The sequence below is a fragment of the Humulus lupulus genome, chromosome 8 (assembly GCF_963169125.1).
Source record: "Humulus lupulus chromosome 8, drHumLupu1.1, whole genome shotgun sequence".
NCBI lineage: Eukaryota > Viridiplantae > Streptophyta > Magnoliopsida > Rosales > Cannabaceae > Humulus > Humulus lupulus.
In genome coordinates this window covers 19,330,084-19,350,412 of record NC_084800.1, presented here as the reverse complement: position 1 = coordinate 19,350,412, position 20,329 = coordinate 19,330,084, and the positions used below count along the sequence as shown (strand labels likewise).

The window sequence follows — 20,329 nt, the reverse complement described above, 5'->3', positions numbered from 1 at the left end:
TATTTGCGTTTAAGGGCCTAATGACATGACATGATTTTGCTACTTTACTGAGACTTTTGTGATTAGCAAATATTCCTAACTTATAATTTGTCTGGTACAAGTGTTCAGTCATTAGTGGGACCCTTGCTTAGCTGGCACGAGAACTTGTTATCCATCTATGCCTTTGTTTTCTTCAATTTTCCTGTGTAGAGTCGGTGACCGCATCTGAACCTGTGACAGTTTAGAACTATAAAATTATAGAATTAAGCAAATAATTGTGGCAACTTGTTATAATAAAAGGAATACTGATAACAATATGTAGTTATATTTTTATTTCTTAAACATGTAGAACATAGAACCATAGTTCATAAATTGATAATGATGTTGAAAGACTGAAAGTCATACATTGAATAGTATATCTAATAATTCTAAATAATTAAGGGGATGGAAAAATAAAACTATTAGTAGTTTAGAATAAATTATTGTTTACAGCCGGTAAAATAAAAGTGAAAAAGTAAAAACATCATAAGAAAGGTAATTTGATGCTTTGCCATAATTCTATTTTTCATTGCTGGCCTAATTGGTTGAGTTTTAGCAAAGCACCGCAACACCAATCCTACCTATTGATTGAAGAAAGGTAAGGATTAACCACTGATTGTAATTTTTTTTAAGATAGAAAGCAGGGTCACTTTATTCCAAGAGAAAAATTTACAGTCATATAATTTATTTACTATTGTGGAGACAAACAGATTTCTTCCACACGTATATCTAAGAGAAAAAACTACTAAAGATATCAATAATTTCATCGTATGTTATCGCAAGTTATTCACTATATATAACGTCATTTCATCTAATTTTGAATATTGACTTGACTACCTTAAAGTTCAAGCAGCCACTTATAATTTTAAATAAGTGGTGACTCAAGCAAGAGCACGCATTTAATTAATGGCTGTAATGCATTTTCCCCTCTTCTTTGAATGGATTTTATTGATGTTTTGACGTTTGAGTGTCAATGTTAAAGATGAAGGTGCCATTTCTTTTCAAAAATCTCAAAAGAAAAAAAAATCTTTTCTTTTTCTTTTTTCCTGTATACTGATGGAATCAAATTTAATTTTAGGACCCTATAATGCATTGAATGATTGAAATCCCTAAAGAGGGAAAAGTTAAAAAAAAAAAAATACACACACACAAGAGACGAAAAAATAGTAGCTGCTTACATACAGCAAGTATGAGATGACAATGGTTGTACTGTTTCATTGCCTGAATGAGGAAATGATTTCTTACACCAACAAGGACAGAATTTTGATTAATAGTAAACACGAACCCTAATTATGTCGAGAAAAGTGGTCTTGCTCTTCCTTCATACTTATTCCACAATGGATGGAAGCAGACATTAACTAAAGCAGATGAACCAAATTGACATATGAAAAACCACCGAACCTTAAACGTAGTCAGTCAAGCAACCTTTCTGCTCTTACTTTGGTGACACCTCTCAAGGCTCAAGGCACGACACGAGAAAACACTTTTTTCTATTTTTGTCTTTTTTTATTTATCATTATTATTATTATTTTTAAATTCCTTCATGAGCAAAATGCTTCTCGTGAGTTTCAAATTCCTTCATGCTATAAAATTTTCATGATCATGATCCATTATCCAGAGTCCACTGCGTTAAGTGTGCAAAAGGCTCAATCAAATGGGGTTGCGATAGTCAAAAGAGTCAAAGTTTTGTCCGCAAAATATGCATGCTTTTATTCTAAAAGACACTAGAATAATATGATGACCCCATGGGGTCACTTCTTAACCAAAGCACCAATTATGCAGAAACTCATGTTGTGCACTTTAACAAAAGCATCATCACTGAAACATTTCTCTACATTATAATAAAAAAAGGGAAATATTACTATTAGAGCGTTATTTTTTTCCACCAAAAAGAAAGTTGGAAATAAAACACAAGGAACCAAAGATGCTTTATCTCCAAAGCAAACCTTGAGCTTGAAACCCCCCTCAAGAAAAAGACCTTGGACCACCACTTTCTTCACCTTGAAGCCTCCTACGTCATCTTCAATTATAAAACTGAATAAAATGCAATATAAAGCCAAAATCTCAACCACCAAGTTCTCTGAAAAAATGGCTTCAACAGCTCCAATCGCAATAGGTACTAGAGGCACTGTAGGATCGCTTGTGAGGAAGGAAATCGAGTATTTCACCAAGCTCGAGCTAGACCGCCATGGAAATTCAGGCAAGCCCAGGGGGCCCCAGATTCTAGATATGGCTTCTAGTACTACTTCTAGGCGTGGTAACAATGGGAACAACTCTTGGCCCAGTTTCAGGTTCTTGATGATTATGACTTGGAAGAGGAGAAAACAGAGAAGCACCTCCTGGAGTTTCATTCCGAGTTTATGCTCTGCTTCAGAAGTTGATGAAAGAAATCGGTTAAATGGGGCTCCTGGGTTCAATTACAGGATTCTTAGAGACGACTTGAGAAGCTTTGAGCTTTAAAATATGGTTTATACTACTCAGAGAGCTGAAGATCCTTCATTGTTTATGATCTCTCCTCTTCTTCTTCTAGCATCACCGTTAATAACTGTTTGAGTCTTTATTTTCAGGTTTTTCTTCTCTCATGATGGTTCGATGGCAGTTTAGATAGATCAAGATTCGGTCTTGTGAGAGATTTATCTGTCATTTCTTGCCAGAACGTACTCAAAGGGTTCATTGTCTATGAACTTGTTATGTACATTTTCTTTCAATCTTTGTTACAGGGTTGTTTGCTAAAATTATATCGATCAACAAAAAAAAATAGCAAAACTGAAAATAAAAACTAAAGGTTTCACTGTTATTCCTTATTCTACGAGTGTTCAATATTGTTTGTATATTGAAGTTGATTAAGCTTGGCTAACAAACCAGCAATATGATTATTATGTTTCCAACTCTGATAAGTTTGACGAAAAATCTGTCATTTTAGTTAAGTTTATTAAGTGCCAAAGCCAAAGATAAAATTTTTATTGAGTAATTGCTACTAGCATTAACTAAGTTGAGTGTCAAATAAAATAAGCTATTCATAGTGACTTCCACGATCACAATTCACAAAAACTTTATCTTACAATAAAAGAAAGTCAGAAATCATTTGGAGATAAGTTCAAGTCCACTAATAATAATACCTAGTTTAAGATCAATTGATCATAATTTTGACGACGACTTTGTATAGAGGTAGACGTCAACTAGTTCCATCTACCGACCAACTTCCTCTTCTCAGAGGGGAAGAATTACGTTTGGATGTATATTTATGCAAATCTTTACTATTTAAGATTTTACTGGAGCATTTTAATATTAACACATTATTTTTTGGACTATTTGTTTTGACAAATTACTTTTTGGACCTTATATTTTGTAAAATAGTTAAATAGAATTTTAAATTCAATTTTGATGAAGAAAAAATTAAATATAATAACCCATTTTTTAAGTAGAATTATTTTATTTTTGTTCTGAATTGTTAGTTTGGTAACTTATTTGTGATTTTAGTTGAGAAAACATTGACTAAAATCGGGTTTAGAATTCTATTTTAACCATTTTACAAAATATAGAGTCCAAAAAATAATTTATCAAAATACAAAGTCCAAAAAAATAATAAAAAAAAAAAAAAAACAGTGTCAAAAAAAGTATAAAACCTTTAATAAATTTAAATATAGGGCACTCGTTCAAAAAAGAGCCGATAAAACCAAACAAAAAAGCAAAATTATTATCTTTATTAATAGTAATAAAGCTAAACAAAATAAAGAAAAATGAAATATCCTTCCTTCTATTATATAATTGATTTTGTATAATATAATATCGTATTTTCTTGATTTAATTTTTTTCCCTAAAATTTTGTCGTTTTAAGGATGTATTTTCAAAATAATGTTGCTTTCTCTGAATTATGTCGTTTTATATTTCTAAATGTCGTTTTTAAAGGATGACTCTTCTTGAAAACATGCCGTTTTACAAGAAAAAAATGTCGTTTTCTACAAATTATGTCGTTTTATTATGAAGTTGTCGTGTTGAAGAAATATATGTTGTTTCCAAAACGGTGTCGTTTTATCTTGATTTTGTCGTTTTAACTCATGATGTCGCTTTCTCGAAAATTTGTCGTTTTTACGAATGACGTCGTTTACAGAGATAGTGTCGTTTTCCAAAATTTTGTAATTTGTCCTTTTTTATATAATTTTATTTTATCAATGCTGGATTAGGTGGGCCCCAGCCTTATTATCAATCCACGTGGTAGCACTATAGCTGGACACGTGACACGTGAGCCAGCTTACGTGTCGTCTGGACCCTAAGACTAAACCTCAGCAAAAAAACCTAATGTCGTCTTCTTCCTCTTCCCTAATACTATTACTAGTGAATACTGCTAGAGAATGCTTCACTAATGGCGATCTACAGGTCAATCAAGGCTCTAATTACAAACCCTAGAAATTCCAGAAGCTTCGTCACAACCACAATCTTCTCCATCTCAGGTCCCCCTAATGCCCCCCTAACTAATCCCTTAATCCATCCGCTATTTCGCTTCCCTTCCCAGTCTTCTGCTAGATTCCTCTCTCCGTTTTCCAATTGGATTATTCCATTTCAGGGCCCGCTATTTCTCTCATCATCACAGCCATGGAAGCTCTCTCAGTCCGCAACCCCTCTCTACCTCCGGGGAAACGCCGTCGTTCGTCGCAAAATTGAAGCCTTGAATTTGCATCTTCTTCGGCGGAGACCCAGTTTTCCTCTTCAATTGGACTTTGCTTCGGCGTCTTCCGAATGGACCGTGACTAATGCGGTCGATTCGAGCCGGTGGACCGGCGGTTTTGTGGAGAGTTTTGTGAATTGGCCCAACGTGATCTCCATGAGTCGGTTAATTTCCGGCCCTGTACTTGGATGGTATGCTTCATTCTCTATGACTAAGTTACTAAATAGATTTGTATGAATGACAATTGGCGAAGATTTAGTTTGGTTTTGTGAGAATTGTAATTGACAGTGTTATGCAGGATGATTATGAATGAATGGTACACCTCGGCAATGGTGGGTTTGGCAATTTCTGGGGCAACTGACTGGGTATGGAGGCAATGTACTTTTGTATTACATGAATAATGATAGGGAGCAAAGATTTTGATACTCAATCTTGTATTGTGTAGCTAGATGGGTACATGGCTAGAAAGATGGGGATTAATTCTGTTGTTGGTTCGTATCTTGATCCATTAGCTGACAAGGTAAACGATAGTAAAGCTTTATTCTTTTTTTTTTGCGTGTAATTCTATGTCTGCAACCTGTTTTCAATTTATAATTATACTCAGTGCTTTGATATATGTTTCACTATTAATCGTTTTACAATGATATACAGGTTCTTATTGGATCTGTTGCTTTGGCTATGGTACACCAGGATCTTCTTCACCGTAAGTGGTTTGGTTTTAGTTTCTCATACGTTATTGGTTATTTGTGCTGCATATAATGTATTCTTATTAGCAAAAATAAGGTTGTGGCAGCAATTCTTAATGAGAGAATAAGCTTACTCTTACATTTTCTGACAAATTTATGTTGACTTTTATCTTTGGTCATGAAGCTGGACTTGTTGGACTAGTTATTTTTCGAGATGTCGGCCTCGTTGGTGGTGCTGTATACCAACGAGCTAGTAGCTTGGGCTGGGAGGTGATTATGCAAAAAATTTACAAGATATAGATTTTTTTTTCCATTTCCTTTGGTATGTGAGGGCCACTATTTTAAAAAGCAGATATGGTCACTGTTTGGGTGCATATTTTGGTTGCACATATCATTACTCGTTGACAAATTATATCAATCTTCAAGCTGAACTGGATTATGCATTGTTAAATATTTGCAGTGGAAAAGCTGGTATGATTTTTTCAACTTGGATGGGACCCAACCCCAGAAGGTCGAGCCACTATTTATTAGCAAGGTACGATTTGTTCTTTCCTCAGTTCCTGATCTTATAATGTAGTGCCTAGGGATACCGATATCTTGATTTAACTTCTAGAATCTTTAAAACTGTATTTCTAGAATCATGAGAAGGTTACTACGACTTTGTCTTCTATTTTGTTTAAACTAATAGATTGTTTTGTTGCTAATGTTTGAATGAGATGTAAGAATCCTTGTGTATAAAACTGAGAAATACCATGCTTGATTATAGCTCAACACGGTCTTCCAGTTGATTTTAGTTGCTGGGGCCCTTCTTCAACCAGATTTTGGAACGCAAGTAACTCAGATATATATCACATATTTGAGGTGACTAGACCACTTTCTTTTTCATTGATGTAATTTCGTTGTGAGATTTCACCAACTTTTCCAAATTTGGTGCAGTTGGCTGGTGGCGTCAACAACTGTGGGTTCAACTGCCGCATATGGAGCACAATACATGAGGAAAAGATCTGCATTGATAGCTGGGAAAACCTAGTTTAAAATCTCCAGTGCACCAAATGCATAGACCGCGAACAACATCGAGTTTATGATAAAACGTGGTTGGCATTAAAACAATCTATGGTATCTATGAATTCGAGGTCAGTGAGCAAGAAAAAGACGATGGGAATCCAAGTTGGCTCATTGCATGTCAATCAAATAATTGCACTAAGATCGCATGCATTTGATACCACAAAGTTGTTTGGTGGCTGTTAACAAACGCATGCCAAAAAATGTGTGATCTTGTATAGCAAGAGAGAGATGTTGAGGAAAAATAATTACAAATATATATTTACATGTCTAATTACAAATAATTACCTATTTCATGTCTAATATATGTACTATGTTTTTCTATCACAACTAAAGTATTGCAAAGGAATTCGGGTTGCATAGTTTTAAATTTCTCATTAATTGTCAAGTTTGCACATAAGATAACAAAAGCTGATAAATTATGGTTCTACCATGTCATTGAGAAGGAAAGAGACGTAGATCAAGTATCAATTTAACATAATCTAACCAAATGCTCTTGGCGAAGCTTAACAGGTAATCGACGTGGTAAGCTGCAAATCTAATAACCTTTCCAAGCAAAAAAAATAAAAAATAAATAAATTATGATCTTATTCGGTTTTCATTGCATGATCATCATAGTTATTTCAGCAACATCTAAGCAAACATTCTGAATCCCTTTCTCAGCCAAAGGCATTTTCACCTGGCGAATATAAAGAACTCACAGCAAAATACAAAAATTCCTGAGAGAATCAAAACAGAAAATATATTCTCATTGATGGTAAGCAAATGTTCATCCACAACTCATTCTACCAAATCTAACCATGAGAGTTTCTCTAGTCGCGAAAGAACATTCCTCTATTCAAAATTGCAACTTTCATGGTTTCACGGAACTAAAGAGGAATTACATGTAAACACATGATCTTCATTGAGGCAAGCCAGCTTCAATTTCATCCCACAAATCTACTTTCACTCTAATATTTTCCTTGATTAGGGAAATAAGCTCCTTTGCCTCTGCTACTTTCGAAGCACTCACTAGCCCATCCACGAGAGACTTCATAGTGGTGAAATTAGGAACCCATTTCTTCGCAATACTCTCCTTAGAAATCTCCAACGCATTATCAAAGTCCTTGCCTTGGCACATGAAGTAAACCAGTGTAAAATAGCAGTTACTATCAGGTTGGCAACCTTTGTGAGTCATTTCTCTAAACAGTTTCTTGGCTTCAACTAATTTCCCTGCTTTACAAAACCCATGAATCAAATGGCTATATGTGACGGAATTGGGCTTAATTTCCCTTGATAACATACCATCCAACAAAGCTTTGGCCTCCTCCACTTTCTTCAATTTACACAAACTATGGATCCTAATGTTGTAAGTACTCACCCCTAAACGCAATCCATACTTCTCCATCAATGTCAAGACTTTCCCCACCTCCTCAAACCGCTCTTCGGAGTAAAACCCAGATAACAAGCACCCAAAAGTAGTCGCATCAGGCTTCACATTCTTCCTATCCATCTCCGCTAATATCGAGTACGCCGAGCTAGTCGAGCCCGACTCAGAAAAGGCCTGGATCACCCTGTTGTAAGTATCCCGATTCGGTACGATCCCGTAAGCCTTCGGGAACTCGACGAAAACGCGACTAACCTCCTTGTAATCCTTGGCGAGAATGCAAGCGAAAATCAAAGAGTTCAAAATCCTAACTGAAGGAACAACGCCAAGTTCATTGCATTGCTTAAATGTTTGAATAGCCTGGTCGATCATCTTCGCCTGGCCATACAGAACCATGGCGTGTGAAATAAAGCGCTCGGTTCTGAGGTCGGGGCGGGACTTGAGGTCATCGAGGAACTCGCGGATGATTTCAAAGTGATTCGATTCCGAGAGCTTGGTGATGGCGACTGAGAGAGTGATCCGGTCCAGTGGGGCCTCGGGGGTGAGGGAGGCAGCCTTGCAAATCTCGACGATGCGACTAGGATTCTTTTCAAACTTGATGAGGCTAAGAGCCGCCCTAGTTTTTTCTTTTGCGGAGAGTGGTTTGGTCGAGTCTGGAGATAACAGAGTAGAGAACCGGCGTAGGGAAGTGGAAGCTTGACGGAGGCGAGAGATGAGAGACATGATTATGGTTAAATGGGTCTGAGACTAAGAAGAAATGGAGGAAAGATTTGGAAGCTAGGGTTTTGCACACAGAAGAAGCTTTGGGGTTGGGGAGGAGGAAGAAGAATAGTGTGAGAAAATGACTGCGGGGTTATGGGTTTTAGGGTCGGTTTCGATCAAGTGCTGCTAAGTGACGTGTCACTCTATGAGCCGCTGTTATTTGTAAGTGAATTATTTATTTTTATTTAAAAAATAAAAATACAAAACAACCAAGGTAATTATGGGGAATTGAACCCGACGTGAATCGAACACGCAACCTTCTGATCTGGAGTCAGACGCGCTACCATTGCGCCACGGATCCTTGGTGCTAATATCCAACTTAAAATGTTATATATCTCAATCTTATTATTTTCAATTTATAATTGGCTGATAAATTATCATAATAATGTGATGATGGTTTCTTGAGTTCTTCTAAATTCGATTAGTTTATGAGTTTTTTTCTATAGTTTGTAAACAAAAATACCTAGTTGTAATTGGTGATGGTTTTGGGATTCATAAGATAGTGGATGGAGAATGATTCCAAATCAACCGTTTGTTTTTATTAATTTTTCCTTAATTATTTTTTTATAATATTTTAGTTTTTTCTTTTCTTTTTTGTATTTTGTAATAAATAAAAAGCTAAAAATAATTTAAAATATATAACTTAATAAATATAATATTTTATTGTTTTAATCAACGGTATCTCTATTATACATATACAAAAATTCCCAAACATATAGGTATAGCTCACCAACACTTTGGTTGGGTGAATTCTCAGCATTGTGTTTGAGAATTAGAAGAGTAAGTGGTGGAATGTGTGGTGGCTATAATATTACACTAATTTAAAGTGTATCGAAATTTTTATGCTTTCAAAAACAACCTTCCTATTTTATTCTCCAAAAAAAAAAACCTTCCTATTAATATACATTTTCAATATGAAAAGTGACAGCCAATAATACCCAATAATTGCATATTTAATACATTTTTTAGTTTTTTTCCATATTACATTTAAAATAATTTTTAGAGTAACATTGTGTTTTTATAAAGTATCGTTTCGGTACTCTGTGTTTATAATAATACTTATTTTATACTTTATATTTTGAAATTATACATATTTGATACTTTTTATTTTAAAATGATATATATTTGGCACTCTAAATTTAAGTTTAATTAATAAAATTTTACTAATTTAATTAAACTACTCTCAGTTATTTGAGTTTCAAATTTAAATTTAATTATACTAGATACAAGAAATGTGCATATTTGCACGTTTGTTTAGTTTTATTTATAGAATTTATTAATTATTTTTATTAAATTTATATTAATGTTATATAAATTTTGAAATAAATATCGTATTTTAATTAAATAATTTATTTATTTTGTTTAAGTTTATGAATTTGGGAGTGACAACAAGAGATTATATATTATATGTTTAATGTAATATTAAATATTATACATGGATTTTAAATTTAAGTTTTTTTCAAGTTTTAAAAAAAAAAAAAAATTTGGTGCTAATTTACAGTAGATTATATTATATATTTAATATGATATTATTCTAATGAATGAGTTTAAGTTGAATTAAATGTTTATTTAAGTTATAAAACATATGATTTTATTATTTTTAAATAATATCATTGTAAAACATCTCAAAAATATCATATTTTAATTTGTTTAATTATTTATTATTTAAAAATAATTATCATTGTAAAATATCTCAAAAATATCTTTTTTTTATTTTTTATTTTATTTTATTTAAGTCTAATTATTTAGAAACTACTGTTAAATATAAGAATATTCTGTTAAATATAAAAATATTCCGTTAAAGTTAATCTTAAAAAAATAAAAAACGGTTAAAACCAAGAATTTCCATTATCTACACACTTATTATATAAATAGATATAACTCGTGACAGTTCGGTCATATGGATAATATTTTATTTATCAAATTTAAATATAAGTTAACAAATATGTATTATTTTAAAATATCATATATGCATTATTGAAAAAGAAATACCAAAAAATACTTTGTAAATACATAGATTACCAAATGAATAAATTCGGTAATTTTTATTTGTTATCAAAGCGAAACCGACTATGTTCATAAAATGTTAAGAGACTCAACCTCAATCAATAGATTAATGTATACCTATGGGGGGTGCATGTTAAACTATTTTATTACGATATTTTAGAAATATAAATATTTATATATAAATTTATACGTGGTGCCAATAATTGAGATAATGCAATATATTTCCTCTCCCATCTAGGCATCTACAACAAAAAGTCTAATTTTGATAAGATCAAGAATTGGCTGGAATCTCATCAATGCCCATTAATTAACTCACATATAACTTCTTCTTCAGACTTGTTGTTAGACCATTCCAATACATGATTTTCTCTCATTTTTTTTTTAAATATTTCACCAAAATATATTTTTTTCTATTTTACTTCTAAGTTTTATATTATATCATACATCAATATTTTTAAATATTTTTCTACACCATTTAAATATTATATATTTAAACATATTTTATTAATTAAAATAAAAAATAATAATTAAAAATAATAATAATAAATATATATTAAATAGAAGAGAGAAAACTTATAAAGAAAAATAATAATATTAAAATATTATATAAAATATATGTAAATATTATATAAATATAGATATAAATTAATTGAAGTTTGTGCATAACTGTAACGCTCCAACTCTAGGGACCACTACAGTGCACATTGCAAACAGTGCTAAACTCGCTAATCGAGTCGTTTGGGCATAAACGTGTAACTAAGTATGACTAGCGGTTTAGGGGTTAAAAACTTTGGTTAAGGTATAACGTTTCACTAGAACGTTTACTGTATACATTGGGATCCCAAAAACATAATTTCAGAGTTTATTACAAGAAAGTGTTTACAACAGGCCGTTCTAAGCGGCAAAACAGGGTTCAGCCCTAGTTCCACTTTCAAACCTCGCCCAAGTATTGGTCGAGCAGCTGCATATGTACACGTCATCACCTAAGCTCTCCAACTCAATGATGGTCCAGCTTTCTTTTGCCTTTACCTGCACCACAAAGCACCCGTGAGCCGAAGCCCAGCAAGAAAACTCATATGCTCATAAACAGTCATATCATGATATCAAATCATATCTGGCATGCCTAGCATTCATAGCTCTATTCAGCATGCAAGTGAATTCAAACAGATGCTGGGGTATCCAGGATAAGAAGTCCTAGCCTTCTGATTGGAGGACTATCAAGTCAATCCTAATCAGATGAGTGTCGCAACACTTGAGGTTCCGATAAACCATGCTGAGTGACCGACAAGCGAGTCACTAATTCAAGTGGAAGGGTGGCTGTTGGGTAAGCCTCTAACCTTCAACAGGTTCTGGTAAACCATACTGAGTGACCAACAAGCAAGTCACTGGGGCCTCAATGTCCAAAGCCATGCAAATAATGATCAAAATGATCATACAGAGCTCATAACTCTGATCAGATGAGTGAATATCACTTTGAGGTCCTGGTAAACCTTACTGAGTGACTGACAACCAAGTCACTAGGGGCCCAGTGCCCATAGCCGTGTAATAACACCGTTACCTAGGCTTTCCTGCAATGGCTCTAAGTGTCTAGCCCTTGGCTAGATAAACGCTTGTTTATATTCATCGAACTTGAGGTCGGTCCTACATTAATGCTCTTTGAGTCATTCAATGCAAAGGGTCGATTAAATCCAATCGACATAGCTTGCACTAAACACACTAGGGTTGTCATGACTAGTGAGTTAGCACAATGTGACCAGTGCCCAGTACCACTGCCGAACTTGACTAATTAGCCAGTACCATGCACAAGTAAGCAATGCTATCATTATGTATCATATGCCAATTATCCAAGAACAGGGCATTCAGCATGCTTACTAAACAGTTGCTAGCACAATTATGATCATGCACAAACTCAGAGACTCAAGTTCTGACCAATCTCATATTCATCATTCATGGCATGCCCTAATCACATGTTTCTCGTGCATCACATGCATCACACTTAATCATCCAGCATGCCTCAATAATAACCATATGCAAATGGGCAAGATTGCCAAGCATTATGCTATCAATGTTTACATTTAAACATCCAACATGCATCAATCATAGCCATGCATGTCACATATGGGGTGCAGTTTTCTTACCTCAGATTCGAGCTAGAATGATTTAAAGAACGACCCTTGAGAACGATCAACTTTTAGTCCTTTAAGGGCCACCTAGTCATAACCAATTATAATCCATTAATAAAATAAATTAATAAATGGTTCACAATCTAAAACCACACTCCCGGGATCAATCCCCCACTCTCGGGAATCTTAATATACTCAAACGGGGCAAAGGAACCAAACCCCGAGCCTTAAGGATCATTCCGAGCCCTAAAATAGGTTTGCTGAAAAATGGACTAGCGATGCAGCCCTACCAAATGGCGTTGCAGCCCTATCAAGTGGCGCTGCAGCCCTAATAAATGTCGCTGCAGCCCTATTTCCAAGTCAGAGAGCCCAGCTCTGAGCCCTGCCTAGTGCTGCTGCGCCAATTACAGACCAGAAACTTTCTAGTTCATCTTCTTTACGATTTCTCTTGAAACCAAACCTCCAAACCAATCTCAAACATCATCAAAACATCAAACTCAACCCCCAAACCTCATCTACATCACACCCTCATCAAAACCCAAGCAACCAAACAGAACTTCCATTAATTCTCAACTAACACATCAAAATTATCAACTGAAAGTTTAATAGAAAAACAGGGTATAGCTTAAGTTCTTGGATGAAACCTTACCTCAAGTTGGATTTAGACCCCCTTCAATGATTGAACCAAAGTCCTAAGCCCCCACCTTTGATCTCCTAGCATGATACCTCAAGTTGGCTCTCAAAAATTGAAAGGAAGATGGAGGGAAGAACATGTACGGGAGGGAGAGAAAGAGATGAGGTTGATGCTCTGTTTTACACTTTTCCACAGCCTTCCAAACTAAATGAGCTGATATAAATCCTTAAGGTCATTAGACCATAATGCCCCTAGGCCAAATAAATCCCTCTAAAGGCTTCCGAGGGCAAAACCGTCATTTCCAACCTTTACCGTTAATTATAATTAACGCTCTCCAATTCCCGCTAATCTTAACATTCTCAAATGCCAATAAATCATACCTCATTACTCTTTAATTCCCGGTAATGTTCTAATCATCAAAATAACCCCGAGTGTAACGACCCAAGGTAGGGTACGTCTGCCACATACTCATAATTCTAGGGTTTACGAGTATGTAAGGCACTTGACCAAAAGAATTAAATAAAATGATACGAAGAAATACAGAAAAATTTAAAACTTTTATATAAACTTATTAGAAGAAATTATTACACGTATGAATACTTTAAATTTAAGGCAGCCATATGAAAACTCTAAACCATTATTGCATTGCTACTGAGTCCGTGCTCCACAAGTTTCTCAACAGTTAAAGCCACACCTGGAAAAAATGTTGGAAAATAACATAATGAGCTAACGCTCAGTAAGCAAATCTCATGCATACACATACACATGAATGTCATGAGTTTGTAGTGCACATATACTAATATGATGACTTATATACTTATGCATTTCATTTATTGCTCATGCACTTTCAAACTTTACTTTTATGCTCTTTCTTTTAGTTTCACATTTTTATGGGCCCAATATCACTTGTGCACACTGTTTGATTCGGCAAATGCCTGCAGGGCTTATAACAGATATCATATGAATCCCATGGGTTCTCCTCCGGCTAGCCATCATCTCAGCTAGGCTCATCATAACACTCATTTCATCGTTGCCATAGCTGCCATACTTATTACACATATGGAGGAGAAAGACGGGAACATGGCAAACATATCTGAATGGTCAACTCTGACCTAGCCCACACTAGTGGACGGCCACTATAAGCCTTAATAGACCTCCGTCTTCTTTACTGAACTTACTTGATTGCTTCATCGAAACAGTGGCACCCTTTTTAACATCTTATTATCACTTTGCTTAAGCCTTGTGTCATTAAAATGTTTAACTTTACATAAAACTTTTCAAGACATTTCATAACTTTTCTCATATTCATATGCATGGTCTTATATCACATAATAATGTATCACATAAATGTACATGCCATGCATACATGCTGATGCTGAAATGCCAATGTTCATGTTCATGATTCATGTTGATGGTATTCAATCAAGGCATTGTATCACATCTCATATAACTCAAAACATCTTTAGTCATAATACATGAAGCTTTGGGTTGGTGGCGTTGTTATACCTTAACGTAGAGCTATGGCTCAGGTCTAAGGTTTCCAGCCTAAAAACTTAAACGCTTCATATATCATAACATATAACAAATCATGAACATAGAGTAATCCACATATCCATCAACATAAGAACACATACTTGCACATAATTCATATCATTCTTAACCAAGTAAGACATCTTTCACATATCACATAATTCATCAATTACATATCACACAACACCCTTATGGTGTTCATATAACCATTCTTCACATACTTATCATATGCATCATCATCATACCATACTTAACTCATCAGATGTACACAATCAATGTAGTCATGCATCTTACACTTAAGCACAAAAGGTGAGATTTACTTACCTTAGGTCCTTAGCTTATTTTAAAATTCATCACCAAGAGTCAATCAATCAAATCCTATTCAAGGCACATCATTTATTAAATTCTATCAAAATCATAAATATACACTATTGATAGTGTATATTAATAATACCAGAAACTATATAAATGATAATAATAATTATTATCAACGTAATGCAAATAACTCTTCATATAAAACCATGCTTTAAACCTTGCTCATAAGATAATGTACTCTTATGATAATAATAATAATAATCCCAACAAAAGTAATAATTATCGTCTATAATTAAACTTATTTCGATATTAATAACAAAATACTTCAATAGCAATACGTATATGGATGTATATATTCAAATAGTCATTTTATAAAAGAAATCATATTTTTAACATAAAGTTGTAATAATCAATATAATGATAATAATATAAATATAAATATTTATATTATTATTAATTAGTCATAATATCAATTCCAGTGATATAATAAATATACTTTCTCCAAACTTCACTGGTCTTACAAATATCAATAATTGTAGGAAACTAATATTTGATATTATTTTAATATTCAAATATTAATATACAATAATAATGGTTAGATAATAGATTTACTATAAATCATACTTTTCATATATATATATATATGAATCTGTATTCTTGATTTACTTAACAAAATAATAACAATAATAATTAAAATTACTCAATCATAATAATTTCCATATTAATATAAAATCAATTAAATATGTATTTTTATACTTGATTTAATATCTAATATTTTCTAGAAAATTAGACAGCACAACGGCTATAAAGTGGACAATTCCAAAATCAAAACCTGTATAAAAAATATATATAATCCCAGACAGCCAGTAAATTACAGAAAATATTCCATATATCAATAATATATAATTATATACCATAAATACACATAATAACAATTACTCTAATCAATCACAATTAAATCACAATATATAGGTTAAAGAAATTATACCAAAATGATCGGGTTCCACAATAAGTCAAACGATGATTTTCTGAGACTCAAAACGTACTTCGGAACCTCGAACACTAAGTTTCGACCGTCGGTCTACGGTGGATCGCGGTGGCTCGTGGTGGGCCCACCACCCAACTATGGTAGATGTAGGAACAAGTTATTGGGTTTTGAAGCCCACAACACGAGGAGCACGATGGTGGTGACGGATCGGCAAACGGATGCCCGAGGTGGCCGAATCGCAACTTTGAAGTCGCGGGGTGGCCGAACTTAAATCGAGTGGTTGAGGCATTTAATCGGCGAGTGAGCTCTAGATTCCCGCGTAGGTCGATAGTTCGGAGGCCTCTGAATCCAACGGTCCGGCGCGTGGCTAAAAATGGTGGCCGGAAAGTACTCCTGCGTCATCGGCAACAGTAACACGCAGAGAGAGAGAGAGAGAGAGAGAGAGAGAGAGAGAGAGAGAGAGAGTTTCTGAGGAGAGAGAGAGAGGGGCTCGGGTAAAATGAAAGGCTGAAGCCTTTTATTTTATTTATTTATTTATTTATTTTTAAAAATTACACTTGGACCCAAAATACTAAAATTCTTTTCAAATAAGCCCTTTAGCCAAACTTTCTTAATTTTATAAAAATCCCCAATTAAAATTATATGACATTTGGGTCCAATACTTGACTACTCAAGTTTCTCTTTCTTTAATCTCATTAAAAACATAAAATCATATTTTAAACACTATTTTTCCATTACTATTTCTTAAATTTGTAAAGTTGTACATTTTATGTATTAAAACTTTGATTTATAATAAATAAATGTATTATGAAAATGTTGGATATTACACCGAGACTCACCCCGAGCCTCGAACTTAATCCCTTTATGACTAGACCGAAAACTTGCATTCCCATAATCGTCTCATGTCGAATGGCTCGAACCAAACCACATATGATGTGGTAAAATTATAATACACCCATATACATGAAATTAGACAATCACGCCCCCAACGGCCAAATTACCAAAATGCCATTGCAATTAAAATATGAGCCCATATGCATGCATTCACCATCATATAATAATATAATCCACATAAACATGCATATAATCATTAAATATCATAATGAATCAATTATGGCCCTCCCGGCCTCCTAATCAAGGTCCTAAAACTTATTAGGAAATTCGGGGCATTACAATAACTATTATAAATATATGTATAAAGGAGATGATGAAATATGCTTTTATGAGTTTTAGCTAAATATTATAGAGAAAGTGTATACATCACCAAAACATATTTTTTTATAATTTACCTCAAATTTTTATATTATACCATACACCAACTTATCTATTTTTTCTCTACATTATTTAAATATTATATTTTTAAAAAAATATTTTATTCATTTTAAGAAATAAAATAATTAAATATAATAGTATCACACTCATATATATACAAAAGTTTATAAAAAAAATAATAAAATATTTATAGTTTCATAAATAGTGTTTCACTACATATAGAGAAATACTATTTATCTAGATAAAAAAATATAAGTTTACATCACTTATTAGAAGATTATTTAGCAATTTTTTCTCTATATTATAAAGAATTAGACATTTTAGCTCATTCATTAAAAGTGTTCTTAACAACTGTTTTAAGTTGAATTACTTCGTAACGAAAAAAAAATGTTATTATGTATACTAAGATCAAGTCAGACTCAGAATTTTTGTTTGTTGGGAGCTTAGAATAAAAATTATATGTGTAAATTGTCATTAATAAACATGAAAATTATAATTGTCTGCTTCAAATAAAAATTATAATTTTTTTTAATTTTTATGTATTTTGTGGGGCTTAATATTCGTAAAAAAATATTTTTGAGTATTTTTTAGTGGAGCCCCCATATGCTTCCAAGTGGGTTCATCCTTAAATCTGGCAATTTGTTAAGTGTGAGATTTATGTAAATTATTAGCTAATTTCATGAATTTACCTTGTTGGGAAATTATATCTATAATATACTATAGTATCCTATAAAAATTATATCCATTTCTTGCACATTTTCTTAAAAATAATTGGTTGGTGATTGGCAAGAATCATAGGCTTCATCTAAAAACCAATTGGTAATTTGTGGAGTTACATTTCAATATTTTTACATTTATTTCATATGAGACACTATGCTCTAATATCCCCTCAAAATAGTGACGATTTTTCTCTCGCCAATTTTGATTCATCTAATCACAAGAGGCTTATTTTTCAGCTTGCATTTTTTTTTTGGATCTCAAGTGTCTTTTCGCACTATGCGGATCTCGTATGGCTTGGCTCATTCTTTGGATCGGTGATCGAAGGTCCGCTAGAGAATTAGCTCATGATACCATGACAAGAATCATAGTATTCTATCTAAAAATCAATTAGTGATTAGTAAAGTTACACATGTTGTTATTAATTGATTAATATTCTCACATGTGAGACATCATACTCTAATTCTAATTGTGATTGTACATAACTTTGGATTACTTGTTAATTATAATGGGTTTATGATAGATGTATAAATATGTGTTTCTTTAGTTTTGTTTTAACTCGGATCATAAGAGAGTTACATTGTATTGAAAGATTTTTGCGTGAAAGTGAAAGGGTTTTCATTTTTTAGAACGAAGGAGAAAAATAAAGAAGGGTACTATGTTTGTTAAATAAAGTTTTCTACTTGGCGAGATTGTTTTGACATGCATTATAGTTATTCTGTCAAGATTTTGAAGAGAAAGTTTCCATAATTGTTTTGTGCGTGGAAAGATTGTAAGTAAAGAGTTACTATTAACAAATTGTTATGGTTTGTATATGTAATATATTATGATTCTCTTTGTTAGTTGAAGATTCTTATAGAGAAGCTCTAAATAAATGTAGGACAATAATTGATCTGAAGTAGTATAAAAATAGTCTTCTTCTGTTCTTTTGTGTTAAAAGTTTGGGTTCTATAGCAATTTTACAACATAACTTGTCCAAATTGGAAATTACCCTTTGGAAGGACAACTTAGGCTAAATGTAGATGCCTCTTTTGACAAGAGAACCAAAGGAGAAGTAATGTTTAATGTTAAATGTAATTGCAAAGGAGAAGTGGTGCTGCTCTTTTAAAGCCAATTCAAGGATGTTTTAAATCTAAAGAAATGGACTTTATTCCTACAATCTCCAATGGGTCCTAACATTACTATTTTCTTGCATCAAATTGTCTTGAGAATTAAAAAGAAAAAAGAAAAAGAAAAAAACCTACAACATATTAAGATTGATACTTTATTTGGGTCTAATTCCCTCGATCGTCGTCAACTATCTTTAACAATATAATTTTTAATGTATCTCACTTTTTCTTTCTTCTAGATAATATGTTATAAGATCATGCTTTATAAGGTTATTTATGATTTAGCTAAATTTTAGGATTAGATGAAAATGTTATCTGGGATGTTTATTCCGAACGTGATGCATCACGAGAGTTTCTAGATAATATGTTAGCAGATTTTTTTTCGTTTTTAAGTAGCTATGTTCAATATGTAGCTCAATTAATGTTTTAACCAACAATTAAGGAAATAAAAAATTATCCTTCAAATAAATAAATAATTCTTGCTGATGTGGCAACAAACTCAAAATCCTCACTCATCGATCTTGTTATTGTTTCAACTTTCAAGCGTGCTGCTATCTTTGTTTGTAATAATAGTCACCTGTTTTTAAAAGAAAAAAATGATCTAAAATTACGACAGATATACGAGCAACGTGTATTAATATAATATTTATTTGTATCATCATCTACTTATTTTTTATAAAAATTAATATTTTAATTAGGGTTTATATTTTTTTAAATATTGCATTTTATCTCATTATCTATTTAGACTCTGTGTTTTGACAAATTACATTTTGAACATTATATTTTATAAAATATTTAAAATAAAACTTTAAACTCAATTTTGATGAAGAAAAAATTGAATACAACAAGACAGCTTTTAAGCATAATTATTTTATTTTTGTTTTGAATTGTTAGTTTGGTAAATTATTTGTGATTTTAGTTGAGAAATCATTGACCAAAATCGAGTTTAAGGTTCTATTTTAACTATTTTACAAAATATAAAATTTTAAAAATAATTTATTAAAACACATAATCCAAACAAATCCCCTTTTAATTATTTCTCAAAAATTAGAGTAGAGTAGATCTTATATTTTA

At 32.7% G+C, this 20,329-nt stretch overlaps 3 protein-coding genes, 1 long non-coding RNA gene and 1 other non-coding gene across 5 annotated transcripts; 2 read left to right on the top strand and 3 right to left on the bottom strand.

Annotated features, from left to right (window-relative positions):
* Positions 1-1,978: 1,978 nt before the first annotated feature.
* On the top strand, positions 1,979-2,822 carry LOC133795291 (uncharacterized). Its single transcript, XM_062232746.1, has 2 exons — positions 1,979-2,484; positions 2,586-2,822. The coding sequence occupies exon 1, from the start codon at positions 2,062-2,064 to the stop codon at positions 2,476-2,478; it is 417 nt and encodes a 138-aa protein (XP_062088730.1). The 5' UTR covers positions 1,979-2,061; the 3' UTR covers positions 2,479-2,484; positions 2,586-2,822.
* A 1,509-nt stretch (positions 2,823-4,331) lies between these two features.
* LOC133795288 (cardiolipin synthase (CMP-forming), mitochondrial) lies at positions 4,332-6,807 on the top strand. Its single transcript, XM_062232743.1, has 8 exons — positions 4,332-4,875; positions 4,983-5,049; positions 5,130-5,204; positions 5,336-5,387; positions 5,555-5,640; positions 5,831-5,905; positions 6,137-6,231; positions 6,307-6,807. Exons 1-8 carry the CDS (start codon positions 4,382-4,384, stop codon positions 6,398-6,400), a joined length of 1,038 nt encoding a protein of 345 aa, XP_062088727.1. The 5' UTR covers positions 4,332-4,381; the 3' UTR covers positions 6,401-6,807.
* A 191-nt stretch (positions 6,808-6,998) lies between these two features.
* Positions 6,999-8,647, bottom strand: LOC133795287 (small ribosomal subunit protein mS86 (rPPR1)-like). The gene has a single exon (XM_062232742.1). It carries the CDS (start codon positions 8,519-8,521, stop codon positions 7,334-7,336), a length of 1,188 nt encoding a protein of 395 aa, XP_062088726.1. The 5' UTR covers positions 8,522-8,647; the 3' UTR covers positions 6,999-7,333.
* Positions 8,648-8,789: 142 nt separating this feature from the next.
* Positions 8,790-8,861, bottom strand: TRNAW-CCA (transfer RNA tryptophan (anticodon CCA)). The gene has a single exon. It is a non-coding gene; the product is annotated as a tRNA-Trp (tRNA).
* Positions 8,862-13,790: 4,929 nt separating this feature from the next.
* Positions 13,791-16,581, bottom strand: LOC133793534 (uncharacterized). The gene is made up of 3 exons (XR_009874865.1): positions 16,158-16,581; positions 15,179-15,232; positions 13,791-14,018 (listed from the first exon to the last, which is right to left on the bottom strand). It is a non-coding gene; the product is annotated as an uncharacterized LOC133793534 (long non-coding RNA).
* Positions 16,582-20,329: the final 3,748 nt, after the last annotated feature.